This window comes from Cephus cinctus, unplaced genomic scaffold (assembly GCF_000341935.2).
Source record: "Cephus cinctus unplaced genomic scaffold, Ccin1 Ccin1_scaffold0204, whole genome shotgun sequence".
Classification (NCBI taxonomy): Eukaryota; Metazoa; Arthropoda; class Insecta; order Hymenoptera; family Cephidae; genus Cephus; species Cephus cinctus.
The window spans coordinates 659085-684959 of record NW_014332923.1 but is presented as its reverse complement, the minus strand read 5'-3'; the positions used below and the strand labels follow the sequence as shown (position 1 = coordinate 684959).

Here is a 25875-nt window from a genome sequence, read left to right as displayed (position 1 = left end):
TACTGTAATTTTATGTGAAAATTAGTCTCTTACCAATTTTCGGTGGGCAATCGGATTCACATGCGTCTCTAGTATCAAAATTATTTCTATTACCACCGCAACCGGTGTAATAGAATGGCATGCATCGATTTTCCGATTGATCAAAGTACCATCGAGAGTGCTTCTCTGTGCAGTTACCCTCAGTTCGTGGTAGCGAGCAGAAATCTGTTATTGCATTTATTATCGTGCAAAGTTAGTATCAATTCAAATGCTAAATATACTATGATCTAAGTTCCATTCACCATGAGTACTTATGTTAAACGTACAAATTCCATATCGACCAGTGAGTCACAAATAGGTTAAGTGATTGTGCTGGTATTAAGTTATTGTCGAAGTTTACTGTGCTGTATACTTATGTAAATGAGTCATATGCCGAATTTGTTATGTGGATTTTTTAAAGTTTTATCGACATGTGCGCTGAAGGTATTACAAATGAAAAATATTGGCGAAAGGCAACGGGCGTGAAATAATCGAGTGAATAAATAATAAAACAACATCAAAAGCCATGGTTGTGAAATGAATGATGATTCCTATATTGATTATAGAATCATTGATAATATGTATCTCAATGCTCAATTTGATACTATTTGTTGTTTCCTTATATTTGTTATTTTACGATTTGGGTGACTGAATTAACGCAGTGAAATGATTGAAAAAAAATGTATGATAAAAGAATATAAAATTATGTGATTTTTGCTGCTTCAGCCAACACCGACTACGATAAACGTGACATAACGTGGCGCATGATCGATTAGTAGCTGCCAGCACCAACGATCGTGACAACTTCAGTTTTTGTTTTTTGTATGTGTACCTCTAACTGGACAACGCTGCTCACATGCAGCGCGAGTTCGGAATTTATTGCCATTGCCTTTACAACCGCCATAAACAAATTGTTTACATGTTTGACGTTTCGCGTCGTAATACCAGCGTAGCAAAGAGCCGGGACAAGGCCCGGGATCTTTCTTCAGGGCGCACACGTCCCGAATTACTGAAAATGTTTTTTTGGTTCTTTAATTCCCATTAGTGACCATAACCTTTTATCCTGTACGGTTGCTCGTTCCACAATTACGAAACAATCGAAGATTTCTCAAGAAACTATCATTGGCAAGCGTTAATCAATTATTGACGCTTCGCCAGTGATCTTGACCTTATTCCCATTGGTTAAACATTAGCTGTAGCAAGATTCTTGAAAACCCCAACAATTCATATTGTAACTACTAAGGAAGGAAAGTTTTTCGTGTAGGTACCACTATCACTGCAATTCTATAAAATACCTGAGCAGGCACCATACTGACATTCCGATGCATAATCCATTCCGTTTAGTAATTCTATTGGATAAATCTATTCCGTTGGATGTTTCCAGTTTCTATATGCACAACTTTAGTATAGACAAATATTTGTCTTTTTTGTTCATCAAGTGGCACTTCACATTCTTGCAAAAATATTGTAATGTGATTCGGGTTATGCACGAGGATAACTTACCTCGACTGCGACCTGGCTGAAGACATTGTTGATGACAAGCAACTTCAGTTGGATAGTTGTTATTGTTTCCTTTGCAGCCACCATATGTAAATTGTTCGCATGTTTGCGCATCCTTGTTGAAGTACCACTTAGTGAAGTTACCTTTGCAGGGTCCTTGCTCTTTGGGCTGATCACAAGGATCTGTATTAAATATTTAAGAAATAATATATATATGCTATATTATTTACTCTGTTATAATATGAAATGTATATTCAAACATACCAATGTCATCAGGTACCACGCATAGTTCTTCACAGTCCTCACGAGTCTTGAACCTATTCGCGTTTCCAAGACATCCTCCATAGCGGAACTGACCGCATTGTTTCCTTGCACTATCATAATACCAGGTAGGGAAGTATCCCGTGCAGGCACCAGCAATTTTGGGTAGATAGCAAGCATCTGAAATTCATCATTAGCATATTTTATATTGACTCAAAAGTCTTTGTTAGCTGTACGGTACGTTGCTAGGAAGAATACGATACTATGAACTTACCACGGCCTTTAGGTTCCATACAAACCGCTTTACATTCTTCCTGCGTCTTGAAGCGATTCTCGTTACCGCCGCAACCACCATACCAGAACCTGGAGCAACCACCATATTCGGTATCGAAGTACCATTGGACAGTAAAGTTGCGACAGTTCTCAGGTCCTCGATCTTTCTCGAGAGAGCAAGCAGCACCTGGAATGGATGGCACTGATAGACATCCTTCGAAATTTTCTCCTTGAGCTTCTTCAATTCCATCAGGACAGCATCCGTATTTCGATGCATCGCATGTACATCCAGCAAAGTTGTGTCCTTTGGCTGGAGTCCTTCCATCGGAGCAGCATTTAAATTCACTGTAGTCGCACCCGCATCCTTTAATCAGAATATACAATGTGTAACGAGTCAAAAGGTTTAATGAATAAGCTTTACCTTGTCCGTGAGGTCCTCTAGCAATTGTAAGGCCATCAGGACAGCAGCCAAACTGATAAGTATAGCAAGGACATCCTTCGTAATTGGGACCGCTTGCTGGTGTAAATTGATTGGGGCAGCATCCATGTGCAGTGTATTTACAACCGCATCCTTCGTTGTTGGATCCTCGAGCTGCAGTAGTATTGTCTGGACAGCAACCAAATCTTGAGTATTGGCAGCCACAGCCATAAAAATCTGGACCGCGAGCTGGTAGAATGTTGTCGGGGCAACATTTGAATGGTGTAGTCAAACAGCAGCCTTCCCCATTGGATCCGTGAGCTGGTGTGGATCCATCGTCGCAACAACCATAGGTTGTGTTCTCGCAAGGCATACGGCAACCGTGATTGTTAGGACCAAGAGCTGTAAGATAGATACAGTATATGGAACGTATTATGAATTGATACATTGAGTGGATGCATGTTGTTGTTGTGTTGTACCTGCCGATATTTGGTCTGGACAGCAGCCGAAATATGATGCGGTACAATTTTCGGTATCGATGACACCGCAACCCTCGAAGTTTTCACCGGTTGCAACTCTCTTGCCGTCGGGACAACAACCATAGGTTGAGTTCGCGCAGTCTTCTTCTATTACGGAAACTGTTGTCACTTCGACTTCTTCTTCTGTTGATGACGTTATCGAAGTGATTTCCTCTTCTTCGCATCCTTGTAGAACGGAAGAGAAAAGGTTGTTAAATTATTACAAATTAAGCTTATAAGGAAAACATTAGAACAATACCTTCACCATCTGGACCAGTAGCTGGTTTAATATTGTCAGGACAACAACCGTATTCAGTAACATTGCAGCATCCCAGATTGTTCTCACCATCAGCGGGTGTCTCGTTGTCTGGACAACATCCAAATCTGAAATATGTAGATGAACACTTTTATTTGTAGATTGAAATTAAATAAATGCGGTTTGTGTTTTATAAATTGTACTTTGTGAAGAAACTCACTCTGTTTCATTGCATGGTTTTTTGCATCCCTCAAAGTCATTTCCTTCAGCCGCTGTAACTCCATCTGGACAGCAACCAAAGAGAGTTTCTTGACAGTGAGTATCTGGGCAATCTTGATTATCTGGTCCAGTAGCAGCGGACACTCCATCAGGACAACAACCAAATTTACTCTCTTTGCAAGTTTCAGGTGTTGGACATCCTTTGCCGAATGGACCCTCCGCTGCGGTAATTCCGTCATAACAACAACCAAATTCTGATGTTTTGCAGTGCTTCTTCTTCCTCCTTAACTTGCATTTCTTGAGTTTATGCTCTTTTGTAATAGCCGCTTCGATAGGACTGATAGTGGTCCAGAAATCGGTAACTGATAAAATATTTGTCATTAACATCATTATTATCAATTTCTAATAATAGTCGTAACTTTTTTTATATTACTAATAAAATAATTAAAGAACCACTTACTATGCGATTGATCAGTAAGATCCGTTTCCTCGTCTTCATCAGACGTGATACCTGACTCTGTCGTTTCTTCGGTGATTCCACTTTCTGTTGTGATATCACTTTTTTCAATTAATGTTGTTTCACCAGACTCAGATGTACCGCTCAAATCGGTTGTTTGTTCATACTCCGTGAATGTGGATTCTGTTGTTGCGCCTGATTCAGTAGATTCTGATATTCCTTCAGTTATAGTAGATGCTTCTGATTCTGTTATTTCAGGTAACTCAGTCGACTGAGCAGATACTGTTGTTTCTTGAATTCCGGTCGAAGATTCAAATTCAGATCCTGTTGTTTCACCAGACACAGTAGAGCCACTAGCTTCCGATGTCTCTTCAAATAGGGTAGATTCAGTAGATCCAGAAGCTGTAGAAGATTTCATATCCGTGGAATAGGAAATTTCTGTAGATTCAGTAGCTTCCGTAACACCACTAATTTCAGTTGAGCTTCCGGCTTCAACAGTTTCAGTAGAAGCTGCAGTACTAGAAACGTCAGTATTTTCTGTTTCTTCGGCTGAAGAATTTTCCTTGTCTATCACCGAGGATGGGTCATATTCAAGAATCACTTCCTTAACAATGGAAGATGTTGTAGTACCACTGGATGTTGTTGACTCAATTGCCGATGTTGTTTCCGATTCTGTCGATAGAAATTAAACATACAATTTTCCACTCAACAGGAAAATACCATACAGAAAATATTATTAAATCAACTTACCCGAATATTCATTTTCACTGTAACCGGGTGTGACTGTAACTTCTGTAGAATACGTTTCCTCCGTATCCGTGGAAGAAGTAGGTGTTGATTCTGTTGATTCGGTAGTATCCGATTCAGTTGTTTCGGATTCAGAAGTTTCTAAAGAAGAAGAATCTGTTTTGCCTTCTGAACTTGCGCTGGTGCCACTTGATTCGGTGACAATGGAGGTAGATGATGACTCAATTATTGAACTAGTTTCAGCAACGGACTCGGACGACTTAGCAGATATCGATGAAGCAGTGGATTCAGACGATGGATCGGTTAATCCCTCTGTAGCTCCAGAAGTAGAAGATTCAGTTGTGACATCGGAACCAGATGATGCCTCTGATCCGGTAAACAAGACAGTGGATCCTTTCGATGACTCTGATTCAGTAAACTGGACAGTGGATACATTCGATGACTCTGTAGATTCAGTAACTTCATCTTTAGTAGATACTGAAGATACTTTAGATGATATACTGGGCTCGTCAGTCGCAACTGTTACAAAGCTACTGCTAGATTCATCTGGAGATGTGCCACTTCCTTCCAGAGTAGAAAGATCATCCAACGAACTGGTATAATCAGTATTAAATTCGCTGAAGGATGTATAATCACCATCCCCGCTGCCACTGCCACTTCCAGGATCTGTCGGGATTGGCATGTCTCCTCTCGTGGAAGGAGAATCATTCATTAAGTTATTAGATGAACTACTATCGGCCGTGAATAAAGACACGTCACTGATAGTTCTGGTTCCTTCTGATGCGTCAGAGTCAAACGGTGAACTTAAAGTTGTTGCTTCTGTTATTTCTGATGTATAGACGTCTACGCCACTCTGCAATATTAAGATCGAGCGATATTAATTTATGCTTATAAAATAATATATATTTTATGATATTTTAAATAAAGTTACATCTGTTTTAAGGCTGGTATCGAATGTGACAAATTCGTCATCTTCATATTCCTCGCATTCCTCTTCCTCATCGGTAAGGGCTTTAGCCTTCTCTGGATCCACGGGAATTACCTCGTCTGATTAATAAACCAAATGGTAATTAATTGATCAAAATGATGCTAAGTCAATGAGCTTGACAATAATTTACCTTCTTCACAAGGGTGAGTGTTGCAGTCTTCCTGACTAAATAGAATAGAGCCAGAGTCACAATTACTGGCCGGAACTTTTATATCGCCTTTCATGCAAATCACTTTCCTAGCCATGTCACCACCACCGCAAGGTTTCGTACACTGAATGGAAATTATAATAATATTAGCTGTCGTATGATCTAAGCAAATAAACTTGATAATAGGAATGATAGGGAGTTATTGTTCACTGTAATTAATACCTTGCTCCAAGGTCCAGCGAACCATTCTCCCTCACATTCTTTAATTTCAGCTGTACAGTTTTGTGTATCCTCGTATTTTTTTTCAGGATCGCAATTCGATTCCGGAACTTTCTTGAAAGTATCATCATCCTCGGCAGAAGCACAAAATACTTTTCGTGTTTGAATACCTGTACCACATTTGGCGGAGCACTGTAAAATTGAGTTTATAGAAGACATAAGGTGTAATACTAAAATTAAATAATTAGATCAATTGTAAAAATAATATATTTAAGATTTACCTCACTCCATTGAGCGGCATACCAGAAAAATTTACAATCCTGCGAAGTATCACATTTCCTAGTCAATTTTGGTTTTTTATCAGGATTGCATTTCTCATCCGGATACACGGTACCATCCTGAGTTGCGCAATGTGCCGTCCTGGTTTCTTGCGTGAGACCACATTTCTCGGTACACTGTAGGATACAGACGGATTGCGTGAGGTCCAAAAAAATGTAACCATTCCTATCTAAGGAGGAGATCATCCAATCATTCAAATCATTTACTTACGCCACTCCATTCGGAAGCAACCCAATCGAGTCCTTCGCATGGTCGTAATTCACAAGGTTTCTCTCTTTCAGGTACTTCCTCTTCGCAAGCTAAATTCTCAAGAACTGTAATCTTTCCATCGACTTTCTTGTAACAAGTTACCCGTCTAGTTTGCTTGCCTTTACCGCACAGATGATCACACTACAAATAGTCGAACGACGATAGAATATTTTGTCGAATTAGGTAGATAAAAATAATTTTGTTAATTATTTATGCTTACCGGTTTCCATGGACCCAAGTGCCACTTGGGACATTCAACGTCTTTGTTACATTGTCGAGTTGTTTCCGTCTTGGGTCCCAATTTTTCTAAACATTGGGCTTCGTCCACAATCGATGGAATACCACCGGATATTATCTGTTCACATTTGATTTCTCTGGTCTGTACACCATCGTCACCGCAATGCTTACTACAAGTACCCCATTCGCCCTCTATCCATTCCGGTGGGCATGGTTCATTATTACAAACTTCAGTATCGGCTGGTTCCAGTTGCGGGTCACAGAGTTTCTCATCCACTGGGGTATTGTCGCCACGTCGAACGCACTTAACGATTCTTGATTGATAACCTTATTTAAAAATATTATAGGTATATTAAACTTTGCTTTTATCGTATAGCGTTATCAGTTTTTTGTTAACTAACCTCCTCCACAGGTTGCACTACATTCTGAAAATTCATCAGCTGTCCAAGTGTAACCGCTGGGATCTGTGTGTTGAGATAATTTCTTTGGAATGCTGTATTCGTAGTGGACACCAACATTTTTATCTTGATAGAGCAACTAAGAAGTAACAAAATTATAGAAATTGCATATTTATCAAATTTAAGAACACGTGAAGTCACAGTTGATTCAATAGATACTTACTACAACGTAAATAGCTTCGTTCGTAGGGCCAAGTGCCGTTATGGTATCAGGAGCCGAGAAACCCTGAGGATATCTCGTGTAATGGAATATAGTACCAGAGAATCTTAAAGAGCGTGGAAAATCTATTCTCCAATTACCATTCAGGTAATATTGACCGGCAGTGTTACGAATGGCTGAAAACAAAATCAATACGGCAATAATGAGCAAGAAAAAATTTATTTCATACCAGTATTTGAAAACATATAATTTCTTAATACTTGTGACGATAATAGTTTGTTCATTTAATAAATAACTCACCCAAATAATTATTGGATGGTGCGACCTCCTTGATCACGATGTTCATGGCACCTTCAGGAATGAGCAGAATGTCGATGTAGCCTAAGGGAAAAAAAAAATCTTTAGTACATTAACGTTCCTTGTCACTGTAATAATATATAGTACAGTCATATTGACGAATACCATACCAATCTGTAATTCATCTGTATCGAAGAGTCCACTTATGGTATTACAATCCGTTCCGTTACCACCGCACTCCCTACAAGCATCTTCCTTGGCGTCGCTGCCGAGCATCATGTCGCACCCCACATGCTGATAATTTGAATAACATATCGTTTACCAAGATCATCCATTAGACTCTAAGTATCTGTTATCATAGTTGGTAAAAACTCATTCCGAAATGATAACTTTTCCAAGGTACGGCTACATTAAATCGTCGAGTCTCACCATGCATTTTCCTTCGACGCAAACGTCATTTTGTTCAAGAGCGCAGGGTGTACCATCAGTAACTGCTGATTTATGCCTATAGAAGAAACGTTCTCCGCGCGGCATACAGTTTAGCTCGCACTTATTATGCGACCCGGTATAAGGAATCCACCTGTGCAAAACATAAATTCACCATAAACGTAAAACAGCACAACGAATATCAATTGGCGCGCGACCCATTTCTCGGCTTGGTGCCATAGACACGTAATGTGTATGAGAATTTATTTGCGCCAGAGGGGTTCGAAACTTCGTGATGTTGGATTTTGGATATGGAAGGCTGGTATTAGAATTACAGCCTTTTCTAGCGAAGTGCCGCAAGGAAATGAGGCAGCGCTTTCCATTTTCTCCCGGCATCACATAATTCACGTGGATATACATATTTAGGTGTTAAGGGTGAGTGGGCGCCTTTAACGAGGGTACAATACAAGTTAACTCCAGGTAGGTTTAAACCTATACTAGGGCATAAAGGTGCAGTGAACCATCCCGTTATAAGGTGTTACGAACATTTACGTTATATTTTTATGAAACAGGGACAGGCTGAAATATGAATTCAAAGAATAGTTAATTTTCTGACTGTACTCGAAAAACTACTTACTCGTAATACGTGTTTTCAAAAGGGACATTATTGTAGGCGGCACATTGTTCAGCTCGGAAATCCTTTGGCTCGCCAGGGCAATCCTATAGAAAAAAATATAAATTCCATAAGTAGAGACAATAGTTGCAGTCATGCGTTTACCTGTATGAACAAAATTTTTCGAGGATTCGGAGCGTAAAGTCCGTTCGAAAAATGATCGCCGTGGGATTTAACAGGAATTACACATGAGAAATAGCACGTGTGTTGAGAAAGAAAAAAAAGGGCATAAAAGAAGTAATGAAAAACCGAGTCTTCTTGAAACTAGGTTCCCTATATGTATACAGGGTGTTTCTTTTATATCTGCCACCCGAAATAACTCGGTAATTATCGATGTAACAACAAAATATTTCAAACAAAAGTTGTACGGTGTGGAGGAGGCCACCAAATGCGACTAATTTTTTTTATTTCGTTGGAGGCGTTGACGCACAGTGAAGGTCACCTTCACTTTTTTAAATAGAACGGTACATTTTTTTTTCAACCATCTTGTGGAGCACCTCAAGCCGCATAAAAAAGTCGTTCAAGGTCATTCAAGGTCAGTATCGATGATACAAATCTAAATATCTCGGATCACTACCAAATATTTGGTAGTCATCTTCAATGTCCCCCATAAAGAAAAATCGAGTGGATTTAAGTCCGGTGATCTAGCAGGCCAGCCTATTCGTGATCCTCGGCTAATCTGCTTATTACTAAATTTTCGGTCGACAGCATTGCGAGCTATCCGTGCAAAATGAGCTGGACAACCATCATGTTGATACCAGAAGTTTTGCCGATCCCACAAGGTTAGATCTTCAAGCAGCACAGTTAATATTTCTTCCAGAAAAGCAGAAATAAAATATGAATTTGAAAATACCAAATGTCTAAAACTACCAATCCGATCCGAGATATTTAGATTTGTATCATCGATACTGACCTTGAATGACCTTGAACGACTTCGACCCCCTAATCTTTTTTATGCGGCTTGAGGTGCTCCACAAGATGGTTGAAAAAAAAATGTATCGTTCTATTTAAAAAAGTGAAGGTGACCTTCACTGTGTATCAGCGCCTCCACCGAAATAAAAAAAATTGATCGCATTTGGTGGCCCCCTCCACACCGTACAACTTTTGTTTGAAACATTTTGTTGTTACATCGATAATTACTGAGTTATTTCGGGTGGCAGAGATAAAAGAAACACCTTGTATATGTATACGTGGATAAACGTATCCTACTTGGTGTCTTCATTTTTTCGCGTCCCGCATGGCCGCAGGGTGTCGTCTCGAAATAAATGCGTCCACGCAACCCTTTTTCACCGTGAATGTTACCCGCAGGGAAAGTAGTGTTGGTAGAGAAGAGAAAGAGAAATGTTGTATCATGGCGTGAAATAGGAATAGGGGAGCTGTACATGCCCGTTTCTATCTTGGATCTATGGTGCGGAATAACCCTAGTTCTTCTGTTATTCGAGTGGCGAAGGTGTTAGGGGTGTGGCTGACGTGGGTGTCTGATGCTTCTTTAGATTAACTTGTCTCATGGCTCTGTGTGGCTCGAATGCCTGATTCTATGCGAGGCTCTTCATATGGCTCTTATCTTAAACCAGTCATTCTGTCATTTTCTTACTTCTGTTCTTGATCTCCACAGATCCTTTCCGGGATCTTAATGATAGAATATTAAGATCAAGATGCGAGCGAAACATTTCCCGAGTAAAAAGGTATAAGGTGAACAAATATATGTATATACCGTACTATTATGCGTTACATAAAAGTCGTGACGTATATGTTGTTCGCGGAGTCTTCGAAAATTTTAAATATATCATCAATGTACGAAACTTTTATATGGTCTCGATACTCTGCTCAAAATATATCGTAAAGTTTAGGGCCTATTCAATGGTGTTATCAACCCTCCCGATGCGAAGTTTGATGGCCTTGGAGAAGTAAGAACGTATACTCTGTTGGAGTTGGTTGGTTGTTTGACTCTAGTATCGTCATAACTCGTCGATCGTAGTTGGAGAGAAATTCGAGAGAAATTATTTTGAAAGCATGCCATGAAAATTTCCTTTACGTAAAGGTAGAAATAAATAGTACTGTATCACTTGTGGTATATGGCCCTGTTACTGTATTCGCTGTCTAACTGCGAGCAGGTGAACTTTATACGTCGAAGAACGTCAAGGCCCTGTCTCAACAATTGCGTTAAATCAGACACGAAAGAACCGTGTTTATTAAACCATTAAGGGTTCACAGGTTGAAATTACATGTAATTCAATTCCACCCTTGTTTCTTTCTTGTTCTCCAAGTCTCCTTTGTTTCACAAAGGAGTACTCGAGTAACGATAAAAAGTGATTACAAGGCGTCGATAATCTACCCTTCTTTTCAAGATCCCTCACAGTGAAAATAGTATCGTGAGTAAATTTCTAAAATTATGATGAGTGACTAGTACTTGCGAATTCCTACGAAATCCATACAAGCAGTCATAACGTGTTATTTCTCACTACGGAACCCTGGAGCAAAGTGTTACGTTATTAAAAGTGGATAAATGTTGATGAATTCATATATTATTATAGATATCAGACTCAACATTCCCCATAGAGTCAGGACATGGGCTATTGTTACAGAGATTCAGGTCACGAGGCAAGTTAGAGAATACTCGAAATGTAACTTGAATAATCAATATTTTAGTTGACGTTGGTTTAGTAAAGTGTAGTAAACTCGAAGTTGAAATAGACGATAAACGTTAGCTCACCATATAATCATATGAGCCGTCAAATAACTAACCATCAATAAATCCTAATACGTTGACAGTAGTTTCACTGCGGGACAGTATACATCAAGGCCAATTACTGATTGTAGAAGTTAAAGTTATCTCGCGAATTTATTTATGGATGACAAAGTCTCGTCAGTCTTATTGTTTTTTTTATTACGTCCGCTATGATGGCTGAACATATGAACTATGTGTTCCATTATTACGAAGACTAATATCGTACAGCTTGAAGTTTGCTAAGAGTGCTATGACACGAGATAAAACTAGAACGGGTAATGTATTTTTCATAAACAATTAATTTATTTCATCAGTCGCTTCTAACGTTATATACATAATTATATAACCCGTCTTGCTCTTAACGATACACACCTTCCTTGTTGAATAGAAGACATTAACAGGCGGATTAACGTTTAAGACATTTAAAGCCACCATCAAAGGCGGTACCGATGAATAGGATGTCATGCGCGAAAATTTCACCCTGACAAAAAAAATTGACCCCGGTAGTAGCATTAGACTCGCATCTGCCTTTTGACCGCCACAGACATACTGTACTCATATAGTCATAAACCCATATAATACGCGACGGCATGAATCCGCTTTGAACTCCTAACAAAATTGGCCGGATTGTTATACGAGCCTGTCCGGCACTCTTTGGGACTTTCGCCTTCAGTGCATTATGCTTGTCTCCTGTAACTAAATCACTTACGTTCTACTCAACAGTCGTATGAAGGATTTTGGTTGTACGACTTTGACGTGTCTAAGGAATTTTTCGAGCAAAAATGATATCGTTACAAAAATAGTCAAAATACGTCTGGATTATGTTCGTTACGTGAGTACGAATAAATCCTATGACGTCATCATGCATAACGTGAGTCTGTGCTGAATATTGGAATTATTCCCTGATTATTAAAAAAAAAAAAAAAATACGAATATTATCACGTAGAATTTTTCAGCCGAGTTATAAATACACTGCCTAGAGCGTAAGCATGTAAAAAATATACCAAGGTGTGTAGCTAGTAATTTCGATTCAGAACAGTGGTATACGTTTCTAATTATAGCGATGACAGTGGCGGATGCGGTATGATGCGTCTGCATATGCAGCGAAGAATTTTCGTGTGAGATAAAACCATTGTCAAAAAAATATACGGGGATTATTTCTACGTTAAATAATAAAAACAGTTCGTATGCTTACATATATATCGATGTATTATCATGACGGATTTAACGAGTGTCAAGCGAGCATATATTCATCGGCTCGAATTCCTATGTAGATGAATCTAATTGAATCGAGAGACACGTGTCAACGCTGTGCCAGCCTCTCCCTCCTACTGTCGCGAATAAATTACATTGAAGCTACTGACACACGCGTCGAGGAAAGACATTTGCGAAAAATACTCTATGGAATCTCGGGAGGCGTACTGCGATTCCTTAGTGACCTGTTGTACCGGATCTTGATTAAACTCCGAGACATCCTCTTCCTCGTGAATTTCAAAGGCCGCCTTCGACCTCGCGACAGATTAAAGTTCCTTTTTAACGAGGCTATATGCAATCTGCTGAGTCTTGTGTACATTTCTTATTTCTCTTAAGAAGGTACTGCTTTCTGGTCTTCTGTTCTGCTCCAGTGTTATATATATGCACGTATATAGTATATATCTTATCCTCATTGGATGTACTTACTTGAATGTTACAGGAAAAGAATCTTCTTGTGGCACCTGTACACCTCGCGACTCCACCGCTACTGAAAGACAAATGAACGAGAATGAATGGCACTGCTAAGTTTTCTCTTTAATTACTTTGTCGGGGGATGAAGAGAAGCTGATAAATGAAACCGTTGATATTTATCCAGGGCTCGAGGCTGAGGGGACAAGTTTAGAGTAGGAAGTAGCCGTCGTGGAAAACTGTAAATCTAGGGGTGTCCGATATATATATATATATATATATATAGTATAAATGATTAAAGTGGATCTTTTCCGATACTCAATAACGAACGACGTGTTCCTGGTGATTGGTCAGCGTTAGGCACTTGGACGATTACGATCTGGATTATAGTGTATTTCTATCTCATGTGCGGTAATGCCGAGTTACCTCTAATCGGGTTTTACGGGCCGTTAACTCGCGTACTGGATGCGCGCATGCGCAAACGTAACACGTCGCAGTTCCTTCCGAGGATGTCGCCAGGGGTTGGAATGTGGAGCAAATATTTTTCGTAAACTTAAAAGGCAGAGTGAAAGAGTGGAGGGGAGGAAAAAAGGATATTCCTCGAAATATATCTATATATATGTATATACGCTTGCGGTAGTTATGAGAGCTGTCGTAAATTCTTCGTTACTTTTTTGCAGCGGAAAAACTAAATTCCTGTGTGGTAATGGCGAATATGAGTACAGCCATATTTTATTCGATTTCTCATAGATCAATGTGGGATATCAAGAAATATCTTTGACGTCTGTAAACCCGGAATCTCGTAGTTGCAATTGGCCCTGCCCATCGTATCGAATCAATGGAAATTACGTGCTTTCCCATAGCTACCACCATGAAATGTATATAGATAGAAGCCACGACCCAATAACCTTTGCTGCTGTACATCTAATGCGAAAGCACTCGAGATCCGTTCTCTGCTCCGAATTATTCTGCTTTCTACGTTTAGCGTGTTATTATCTGAATTCACTCCTACCATTATGCAATATTGATTATTGGTTAACAATTTGCCTCGCGCACCTTGCGCAACACTGCGTCCGCCAGAAGCTATTCAGTTCACGCATCTTGTCTCTATCACGATACAAGTCATTGTGGTAACATGGGTAACGTGTACTTGGCAAACGGCAGCTGTGGCCAAGTACCTGATTTTATGGTATATTATAAATTGTTGAATCACGAGTAGTGCGACGATATTGTATACGAAAAATATTGGAGATCTCAACTTACTCAATATCAAGACACTGTCGTTTCTGATGGGCAACACCGCCGCCACAAGACCGCGAACAGGAGCTAGGAGTTGACCAAGGGCCCCAGGTCCCCCTTTCCGGTTCCTCCGAGTCGAGCACAAAGCTTGCAGGCAGGTAACTCTCGCCATGTTGTCGTCTGTGTCGTCCGTGCCTTAATTTTATATGGTGCTGTAACAGGGAGATGGATATTATTAATTATCTTGGTACATGCGATCGAAGTAAGGGAACGAGTACGCGGATAGATCAAAGCTTCGGGTACTGCCACTTAAGATTTTAACGTCTTATCAATCATCCTTGGTATAATCACTTTATTATCTCTGTATATATTTCTCATCCCATACATTTCTATAATTAATAAGCGATTAAACGTATTAATATTGTTGAGTAAGTACGACTGCAAATATTTTGCTAAATTTTTTACTCGTCAACACATCTTAGTAAAAGTTAAATATAGGTTATAAATCACTTATCAATGGTTGAGGTATGAAAAATATATATACAATATATGTATATTGTCTAGGAAATTACAGCATGTCGATGATTGGTAGCCTGGCGAAAAAAACGTCTTAAAACTAATTTTAGAGTAAATGGAGCGCAAGTCAAGTGCTTGGAGTTCCGGAGTCCTGGTGGCCATATAACATTTCAATGGCCGGGTTCTTCTGGCATGTGCCCAAAGCAGTTTGCATTCGGTGGATGTAAACTGCAAGTGCAGTTTCCAATAAAATTATTAGACCGCTATGGAATCGCACCAAAATCGGCTCTCGTTATCATACAACTCCATGCCCGCCGGGACAATGGTCATTTCGCATAGTAAAATACATTCGCGATGAAAGAGTTGATGGTCGGGTCAAACATTGAACACTGTTGAACAGTTCAGTCACGCAATTACACGAACAATTGCATGGCAGCGAGATGAAAGTAGACGTTGAGGCAAACATAATTACACGTCTATTATCGAATGAGAGATTAACGTCGAATCCAATTGCAGCTGAATTATTTACAGTTTATTCTACCGTAACAGAAGTGCAAATTACCGGAAACGTCCAGGAATCACGTAACGCCAATCGGATGCTGCGTATGACGCAGATAATGTACATTACTCTATGACAAATTGACACACGTGAACATATGAGTTTCAAAGGCACCATTAAAAGAAGAAATAAGATAAAGTTTCAGTGCGCCTAGAGAAACGACAGTATAACGTTGTAACGTGATCCATTAATCGCAGTGCATAATGGTACTGATAAGGGCGAATAAGGAAAGTGCAAATAAAACGTAAAGGGTCGTGAGACAATTCTGTTTTTCGTAATCCAGCACTACGTATGTCCCTTTAAGAGGCATGTGACTGAACCCACGTGGATAATGCATATGCGCCATCGCGTACGTCTACACTTGCATATTGATGCCCTATACAAACAATGGTAATAGTATTAATTTAACGAGTCGTTAGCTATGCACTGCGTCAAAGCATATCTAGATGAAAATCATTAATACAGTTACGGCAGAGAAGGAACATCGGAAATAACCTCCTATACAAGTACTAGAAAATATTTGAAAAAAAAAACTTAGTCCCTTGTGGCTCTTAGTCGGGATTTTAGTTAATAAAATATCGTCATTAAATTCTAACTGTATTTAGGTTAACTGCGTGCGAAGCACGTCCAATTAGAGGAACAGCTGGAGTAGAGGTTCAAAGGGGTGCTACTTTTTCGTTGAATTTTTTCCTCGCTGAATAAAAAGTGGTAAGATGTAAGTATGTACTTGGTAAGATGTAAATATTCGATATGCTCGAGCGTGACTCGTACGAGGCCTCGTGTGTTTTTCGAGGAGTAAACAGCTGTTTATGACTTTTACCGAGCGTGGGATGCCGCCATCGTGATGTCTTATGTAGTCATTTTCATTTCCGTGTAATAAAAGAGTGCTACCAGTTAATGAGTTTTTATTAATATTTTTTAACATGCATTCAAGTGTCCTACGAGTGAATGATTTTTTTTTCCGCATCGTTTTATAGGACAACAAATCAACGAAGGACGATGCGAGCGGTTCATCAAAGCGCGATTGAATCTAGATGCAATTACAGATGCATTTTTTTGATCGGATTAAGGATTAATGTCTGTCGTACAATCGCTTTCATTAGCACTTGCTAGTACCAGAAACATTATGGGAGCTAAATATAATCCTATGAATTGATAGTATAGTAAACGATATAGTAAAGTGAATAATAAAATCCCTCTATGTGGCTAACAATTCAATCGTCTCTCATTAGTCGGTATTGACAATTTGTCATATTTCTCCTGATTGATTTTGACATCTTGTTACTGGCTACCATCCGATTATTGACACTGATATGTATATATGTATTTAAACGTGACATCTTTCCTACTGATATTAATTAAAATTGACTTTAAGCAGATGAAGTATGAGATAACAGAATGATCGTGACTTTCACGAAATATTCTTTCACCGCACATTCAGTGCATTATACGGATGCATTTCAATGCCAATATTATCTCGATTAAATGGCTCGTGAACTTCCAAGAGTTCTTGGCTTTTCTCTATCTTCAAGTTCCATTCTGATCCTACGTACCTTATAGAGACTAATTAATTAGATCGATCCATCACCCCCGAGAATTTAAACTTCAATGAATTTTTGAAAACTGTATTTAACTATTTTCTAAGTTATGTTCGTAGTATTAGCATCGATTAGCTATAAAATAATAATCGATTCAGACAAATTTAGGTATTCTCCTACTGAAAATTACATTTATTCTAAAGAAATGTATTAATCGCATTGGAAGGTAGGCAAAACGAAGATTTATCTTATTGTAAATGGTCTAAGAGTGCCATTTAAAAGCTGTTACATTCCGAACGTTATTATAGCTCGTAAATTTATTAAACTATCGTTTTTTCGTCATAGCTCCAACAGAAGCATATGCTACGCTCTTTAACTTCTATTTCATATCTTCTTAGTCAGCTATTCACGTATTTCGTTACAATGAAAATTTCACAGTAGCGGTCTGTTCCATCTCATCGGGAAAATAGAATTTTTCGAAATTCTCACAGCAATCAGGAATCGCACACTAGTTGGCAATAAATCATGTAATTACCTTAAACGGTGACTAAGAGCAGGCTAAGTTAGTCTTGACTGAAGCAGCTGGCTACAGATAACAACGTCGTTGCACGAGACATACATATATATATATACCATACGTATACACACTATATATAGTAAAGTTTGGTTATTTCCAACGCAGCTCCCAGACGCATTTCTGGCTGAAATATTTCATTAAGAAGTGAGTCAACGCGCGACATCAAAAGCAGACGTATCCACTAGTTGCGTGTCTTTTAATACCAATTAGATGAGGTTGCAATTAATTGTCGTTAGTGCGAATCTGGCTGCATCTTTCTATTACTTGTCTCTTATCCTCGCCAGTAAATTTTGCTACTGAGAACCTTGTCAGACACGGTCTGTCTCGACGTACTTTGCGTCACGATTTACTAGGCCACGCGATCCATTTAGGAAAGAAGGAAAATTACTTGAGTTATTGTCATCCTGAATGACCCTATAAGTGCTAAAGGTTTACGGCCGCGTTTACGCGTACACATTAGGCTGTGAGTATAAAGCTAATTTATGCTAATAACTCGCGAACACGTGTCAAGGAAGTGCAATGCCCTGTTCTTTATGACATTTGCTGTTCTTCAATGAAATAACGTATTATTTATAAATATGCAAATTTTTATGATACCTATCACTGCGCCTAGAAGAAATAGGATTTTATTTATAGAATCGTTGCTACTAAGTTCAAATTTTTGTCTCATAGATGTCGCATATTGAATTGAGTCGATATGTATATAATCTAGTCTTTCTATATGGATGCTACTGAACTACTGAACTACCGATACTACCGAAAGACACGTGACGTAGGGCTCAGATGTCAATCAAGTATAGTTTGAATCTTGGAAAATTAGGATTTGAGTCTTCGAGAAATGCAGTTTGTCAAAGTTAAGTAGTATTACACGAATAATAATAATAGTATTTAATAATATTAATATCAGCTCTCATAAACTATCATCAAGATGGCCTATGCTTTATATTTTTATTGTTTATCGAATATTCTATTTCGTAAATTTTCAATATACTTTTTAGCATGCATCAAGCGTCAAGATTAATTGCAATATTAGTTTTCCATATTAATTCGTACGTCAGTTAATTTTGACATTGACTTTGCTATTACGTATCAGAGCGTAACAAAACGTAAGACTGTTGACAGTGCAACGTAATCCAGCGCTTCGGGTAACGATCCGCATGGTGACCACAAGTCGGTGTGCTGTGTTGGTTCTCTGGTGACTCATGAAAACCAGCTCTCTTCGGCAAGATTGACATAATCTCAACGAAAGTGAAAAGAACCTATAGAAGGATCGATGACTTTCAATTAAAATTCTTCCTGATGATCATCCATTCTATTTTGGTCATATGTAAGTATCCAATGACCTAGCGAGTATCGAGTGTATGAAATATATATGAATCTCATAATGACCTATATATCCATATATAAACATACTTAAAATATTTATAATAATTAATGAATCACTATTGCACAACATAGTTTCGGTATCTATACCGGAATAACGGTTGACCAAGCTAAAGAAATGGTCGTCGACGTTCTCCCTGGTGCTCGAGTACAATGGTACGAGTGTGAATACAATTTGACAATTGGAGAATGCCCATAAGATTGCGTGGCAAACAGTTAATTAAAGGGTTCGTAGAAGTGCCATTTCAATGCGAGTGTAAAAGAGGGGTCAGCCGATGAACCATGAACGCTGAAGAACAACACGCCTTCTTTATAATTGCCACATTGCGCTCGTCTGACCCTACGATAACGACAATGGAGTTCGTCAGGAACCACCAGTGACTAATTTTGATTTCGTAAGATACCTATACATTTTACACCTAGTAAATTTTATTTGCGCCGTCAACTTTACTTGGTGCATCTAGAACGATGAATGTCTATGGGCTAATAGTATACATATATGTATAGTATAGAACTACGCCCTTGTGACCCCGTGAGTCAAGTAAACTTTCAATAACCACGTTAATAACTCATACATAAAGGTACCTCGTTTACGCCAAGTTAAGCGTGGATGGTTTTCACCTAGTAGCACGCCTAAACGCCATAGGAATACTGAGGTAACGCTTTCTCCGTGCCAGAGGAAATTACCAGAAGCGTATAATTTATCGTTCAATGAATCCGCGCGTATAATTTCCGTTCAAAACTTCATGTTTATGAGAATGGTTTGTTCTTTCTTGAATTCTTATTGGTGCCGACCCAAGGATGCAAAAACGCATTGAGCTTCTTAGGGACGGAGTCTTTTAATACGAGCACTTAACTCAGATTAGGTGAGCTGTCTAACGAGATGCTCGTTGACGGGAATAAAAACGCTATAGGGCTTATACCTTATATATGCCTTATACATATATGTATACTTTCAGTTAAACTTTTACCTTCGCTAATAATCTCGTTACTGCACTTCGTCCTGGATCTATGGTGTTCATAATGTACTTGCACGTACGTGCACTTGGCGCGCTTATAAAGTAGGAAAAGTTCAAGGTCTTTGCCTGAGGTAGCCACCCTAAGAACACGAGTAACACGATACGGCGTTATTTCTTGCATACACCTAAGAGCACACAGTAATATTGCTGCGGTTACCGTAGAACTAGAGTCTCTATCATGCGCCTGTCTCTTATCCCAGGCTCTCGCAGCCCTTATTTTTCACTCGTATATTATAGCGGCTATTCGAGTCTCGTCGAACTCACCGAAGGATCCTGACGTTGCGCAGACATCTTTTTCTATGATTTTTTTCATATATTTTTTCAAAGTCCATCGCATTAAGATGGGTTGAAGGTAAGCGAGGTCATCACGGATACTCTAGGTATAGGTAGGTCTTGTCGATTAATGGGTCGTGAACTTCTTGCTGTTTCAGTAGGGGTCGATGGTTCATTAATGGATTTGCATTGTGTCGAAAATGTTCTTATAAATAGATATAGGAGAAGTTTTGAAAATTGATTATGTAAAAAGCCATAGATCAAGGACGAAGTTCAGCAGTGTAAATATATTCTTTTTTGCATCTAGAAAAAAAAAGGGAAATTTTGCAGCATCTTCGTGGATCAGGAAGGGCAAATTGGACCACGGATAGTTTGGCCGACATGGCGAACCATCGAAACCTGAACCATCGTTGTCGAAGGGAGATACCAATAAAAGCTAGAGGAATGCTGCCAGGGCTCGTTCCGTCGGCGCCCTTTCAGCACCTCCCGTCAAGGACGCATCGCCATGCGAACTTTCGCGATCTTTTGTGTCTCGTATAGACGCGCTGGACTGGACAAAGCCGTATCTGTATACTCACGTATTTCGCTAGGGTGTCTGTCACGTGCGTCGATGCAATAAATATGAGAAACACCAGCGACCTGGAACAAAGAGGTGCAATTCGTTAAAATAGTGTCGAATTATTACTGTGAATCGATTACAAGTTAATCCTTTCTGCACCCGATTAATCAATATTGCAGAACTGCATTCCCGATTGCATTCTTCACGTTATTTTCACTTTGACTATCAGTAACGTATCTTCGTGTCATGTGCGTTAGTGCACGTAGCATATACATATACCTATGGACGTATGTACACCAGAACGATAGACACGATTAATTAGTTAGAAACCACAGGACGGTCGTCATCTCTAGAATATTTATCTAACTACCCAACTCAAGCGTTTCTCCTACTGTGGGAAACCGTCTGTTGTGACCCAACCCTCACGAGGACAACATTGACCCAGGCTTTAGTGGGTTGGTACCTATATCAGTGCACCTTATTATGGTAAGACAAGTTCAACTCGGAAGCGGTCCCACGGGTCGTTACTTCAGCGTGGGTAGACAGTTACGTGTTACGTGTATAGTACGCGGGTTATTTCTGCCTGAAGAAAGTGAATCTTGCAAGTCGTCTGTCCACATTGCTTCAGGTAAATTAATGGGTTACCCAGTCACGTTCGTTGGAGTAGAAGCTTTGAAGGTAAATAGTATTGTTTATACTGAGTATGTTGGTATTTAATTGATATTCTTCAAATTCCTGCGACTTGAATGGATCCAGCTTTGTACTTTGATTAATTATCGTCGTGATGCTTGCATTTATGCTAATTAATTATTTGACTAATATTCCTCATTTACATGGACGGCTCTAAATCGTATTGGTTTATCTCTCTGGGTGTAGGCCTCTTTACATAAGTGCCATCCATAGGTCTAGGCCACGGACAGCTCTGAGATATACTCGTGAATGAATGAATGAATGTTGCCCGAGTGCATCGGGACGCTAGTTGCGTAGACGCGCGTAGGCGTCATTCAGGTTTGGAACGATGCCCGAAGCTCTAGAGGATTTACTACTGATCGGTCAGACCCACTAAGCAACGTTCTCTAGACAATACTGATCTAAGAGAAAACTGGGTATGTCTTCGTAAAATATACGTTGTACGCGTATAAGGACTCGACTTGGGTTGGTTTTTTAACGATGCTATACGGACGTTTATTAATTAAGAATTTTATCGAGCACTCATTGAAATCAATAAAGCTGCTTCATCTCGCACTGAGATCTTTTGATGTCGACTATACGGGTTTTCTTATGTGAACGAATACCATATGCATATTTGGGCTTCTTAGAACTGGTCCTATCTAGGGCAAGATCATCAGATAGGAAAAAGCGTGGGCCGCGGTTTTTGGGACTATATCCAATTATCTTGCTGCATTTTAGTTACAGGAAGAAGACAATAAAACTAGCTGCATAAGCATGGGACTATGGTTAGAAGGGTTTAGGTGCTAATTGGAATGCAGTTTTGGGTTTGGGTTTCATCTTGCCGCTCTGTGTCGCATGTGTATCCTGATCCTGGGACTGGGTACGTACAATAGAACTAGTGTTCCAGTTCGAATGGGTGTACTTGGTCTTTCAAAATCTGCCGACTGTCGAAACAGATTTAACTATGCTGGTAACGTGGACCCAACAATGTCATGAATATGTAAATCCTCGAATGGTCGGACTTGCACGATATATCTATAACGCGGTATAGCTGGTCACAGCGACTCTAACAAGGGAACGACCCTCTACGATCGTTACAACAAGCGAGACTTTAAACTTCGGATTAGCCAAACTAAGTCCGCTTAGAAATAAGCCTGAAGATCGTATCTAATTACACCAAGAAACGTGCATCCTATGGTTCAGGCTCTCCCACATTGCGCCCGCGTGTCCGTGCTGGTGCCTTTCTATGCTACTGCTTCTGCTGCTGTGGACTTTTTTGCAAAAAATATACACGGCATGTACACGCCAGATGCTCGATGATATGTTGATAAAACGGAGGCTGCATAGTGTTAGAGCTCTGCGAGATAGGAGCTACAGACCCATCCTGCATTTCCTCCTTGGAATTTGCAGTCTGTAGTTAAAATAGACGGATAGGTTGCCATAAATATTTTTGAATTCTTTTGAAAAATTTACACAAGATTCTATACTTTTCATACAGCTAAAACAGACGAAGCGTCGAATACACTTATAGTTCAATCTTTCAAAATGGAATTTGAGCATTGCTTACGTAACTTGGTTTCTTGGAGAAAAACTATACGTAATAAGTCCATCAATAAGATCAGAAATAGGTTCAACGGCGGAAATTGCTGTGAGGTAAATCCAAGAAAATGGCGACTGCACAAAGGAGATACGTCTTACTCATATACCATAGAAATAAATGAGAGTGTCCAAAGCTAATGACTGGGTCGTTACTAATGACATAATGAGCCGAATCTATTCTTGCAATTTCCCGGATCGCCTTCAATCAGTATGAGTACCATGACTAATCAAGGATAATTATGTAATTACGTAGCTAAAAAAACAGTGTCATCTCCAAGGAGAAAGATATCTCTTGGTAATTTACCTGGGCACTTGAATCCCATTGAATTTCTTTAATTAGTTGTCGGCCATAATTAATCCGATATTCGAAATAGGGTCGGTACGTATTTCAAAAAAAAATACATTACACATAAGAAAATTGCGATCAAGGTAATATACATATATACGTAGAATATATATGTATGTATAAAATCCATGAAAAATATACCTCTATAAATTGAACATAGGAAACTGTGCTCGTTAGCGGGTGCATTAGCAAATGCATATCGGAATATTAAATACTTTGGAATACAACTATAGTCAATATCAGCTGTGTACATAGTACGAGAGGAGCCTTGGGTCTTCTACGGTATCTGATTACGCTTAGGAAACTGCAGAGTGGGCAGAGTACCTGGTCATAAATTAGAATGACCCGTTAATATTGTAATTGGTTTATCGGTTATTAATAATATCATAAACCCTAAGGAATTATTGGCTTTGTAACGCATGTAGAACCTGAACCGCCGCTAGAGTATATTGTATATACACACAAGGGTACAATGCCGAGTGGAAGTTTTGTAAAGTTAATTATTTCTTATAACAAGCGAAACTTAATTTACCTATATTTAGTACAACTCAATTTAAAAGTTATTAATTCATTTACTTCCTCTAGTGCTATATACGTATATATATATCACATACAGGGTCCTCTGCATATAAAGTGTATACGATTAAAAAAATGACGTTTCGGCCATTTTTCTTGTGAGAAAGGGTTCATTGAACGAAAGCCCCATCCGCCTTGCAACGAACATTAACGAACTAAATAATAAATATTCAAGAGTCAATTAGTGCTCTCTTCGAGGGTCGCGCCCTGTAGTGGATCAATTAATTATCGATTTCCATTATGCCTACGTAAGAACCTATTAATTCCACGAACATCTTTACCGATTCGAGTTTGATTATCTCTCCCTATATAACATGCTATGTATCACGTTATTTTGAACATTGATAAATAATTTATTTCCCTCATAACATAACAATAATAATCGTAAAGAAATACAGATAGCTCATTCAGTCGTGGCTTACTTAATAAATATCGCCATATAACTGCAGTTATATCTCGTACTTCTATATGTTTGAGTAACGCACGTGAATTTGAATGCGTATCGTATGATTTGTAAGAATGAAGTAAAAGAGAAGTATCAAGTTCACGTCTTTTCCCCTGAACTCCTGACTACGTTGCACCACCTTTCCGATGTACGCACGTCCGCACAATGGATAGGTGCGCCAGGTCGTGTTGGCTTGATTACTATCGTCTGAAAAATAAATGGCTCCGTTTAAATAATTACCGGTACGGTACTCGGGGTAAGTGGTTCGTTTGAGTTACTCCACCTTGATCATACGTAGGTATACAAGATACATTTCGTGTATCCCTGTATGGGAACGAGATAGACGTAATTCCTCCTTTACAATGAACTGCATAATACATAGGGGGTGAACTGCATCATACAAGTTCCTTCTTCATCCCCCTTCGATATTGATAGCATAAAAATTTGTTAGCGTTAAAGGTCGTTACTCTTGCTGCACTCTTCGAGATAAGCATTATCGAGGTATATGCATTCCCTCTGCGTTCGTTTATTTCTTTGCTCTTTTTCTCGAATATGCACCTATTACCGTTCTCTTTGTACTAGGACGTATAAAAGTATCTTTTTTTTTCATTCTGATTGCCAACGGGAACTCTTTATGATTCACGTGTACCAGAGATATACGACTGTATGATTTTCAAGCGTTGTATCCACATAACGTACATTGCGTATAGCGAGGGTAATATGCGCTTCGCTGAGCCATGTAATTTTCGGGAATGCTCGCGTAAAGAATTTGACTTTTTTTCGGTTCTTTTTCTTTTACAGACTGAAATACAAGGATAGCAGACGGAGATTGCCGTTTCGAGTGACAGTGAAAAAAAAAAAAAAAAAACTTTGTATACACATAACCATTGTACTTGTCGATCTGTTTTCATTGTTTCTACGTTAAGGGGCTTTATTGTTGCAGTAAACAGTACATGGCGTGTATCCTTATTTTCACTAGCAAGATAATACTCGGATATGGCATTACTCTCTTGTAACATTCATGATGCGACAGCCCTTCCTTAAGTTTATCCTAGATAAATCCTTCTATAAAGATGGAGATTTATGTGACGTCTTCTCATTCCGTATTACTGTTCAACATTGAATCTACCTATATGACGTCACTATTTCGAGTCTGATGAACTATTGCGGAGAAAGTCAGAACTCTGTGATTTATAGTTACGAGACTGATTTTCACAGATTTAGATTTATAACGGGAACGCCGTTTAACTTGTCAGGCATAGTCTAGGACACCCCTATAACCTAACCTAGAGTCATTGTAATATACACAAGTCCGACTACAAT

At 39.1% G+C, this 25875-nt stretch overlaps 1 protein-coding gene across 7 annotated transcripts in view; it reads right to left on the bottom strand.

The window, feature by feature from the left end:
• Nucleotides 1-25875, bottom strand: part of LOC107264928 (papilin) — a 73635-nt gene that overhangs the window by 8182 nt on the left and 39578 nt on the right. For 4 of the 7 annotated variants that reach the window (XM_015733734.2, XM_015733741.2, XM_015733739.2 and 1 more), the window contains exons 2-26: nucleotides 20934-20994; nucleotides 14515-14702; nucleotides 13270-13330; nucleotides 8826-8908; nucleotides 8192-8342; nucleotides 7933-8056; nucleotides 7766-7846; nucleotides 7469-7641; nucleotides 7249-7384; nucleotides 6831-7174; nucleotides 6572-6751; nucleotides 6304-6477; nucleotides 6026-6214; nucleotides 5786-5927; nucleotides 5599-5714; nucleotides 4671-5520; nucleotides 3924-4592; nucleotides 3465-3825; nucleotides 3248-3372; nucleotides 2950-3174; nucleotides 2474-2872; nucleotides 2054-2416; nucleotides 1783-1959; nucleotides 1522-1701; nucleotides 851-1027 (exon numbers count right to left, since the gene is read on the bottom strand). In XM_015733734.2, the coding sequence (XP_015589220.1) occupies nucleotides 851-1027; nucleotides 1522-1701; nucleotides 1783-1959; nucleotides 2054-2416; nucleotides 2474-2872; nucleotides 2950-3174; nucleotides 3248-3372; nucleotides 3465-3825; nucleotides 3924-4592; nucleotides 4671-5520; nucleotides 5599-5714; nucleotides 5786-5927; nucleotides 6026-6214; nucleotides 6304-6477; nucleotides 6572-6751; nucleotides 6831-7174; nucleotides 7249-7384; nucleotides 7469-7641; nucleotides 7766-7846; nucleotides 7933-8056; nucleotides 8192-8342; nucleotides 8826-8908; nucleotides 13270-13330; nucleotides 14515-14702; nucleotides 20934-20994 (5729 nt within the window). Of the gene's footprint in view, nucleotides 1-33; nucleotides 205-850; nucleotides 1028-1521; nucleotides 1702-1782; nucleotides 1960-2053; nucleotides 2417-2473; nucleotides 2873-2949; nucleotides 3175-3247; nucleotides 3373-3464; nucleotides 3826-3923; nucleotides 4593-4670; nucleotides 5521-5598; nucleotides 5715-5785; nucleotides 5928-6025; nucleotides 6215-6303; nucleotides 6478-6571; nucleotides 6752-6830; nucleotides 7175-7248; nucleotides 7385-7468; nucleotides 7642-7765; nucleotides 7847-7932; nucleotides 8057-8191; nucleotides 8343-8825; nucleotides 8909-13269; nucleotides 13331-14514; nucleotides 14703-20933; nucleotides 20995-25875 lie in introns of all 7 variants that reach the window. The other 3 variants (XM_015733738.2, XM_015733736.2, XM_015733740.2) reach the window with 3 other exon arrangements.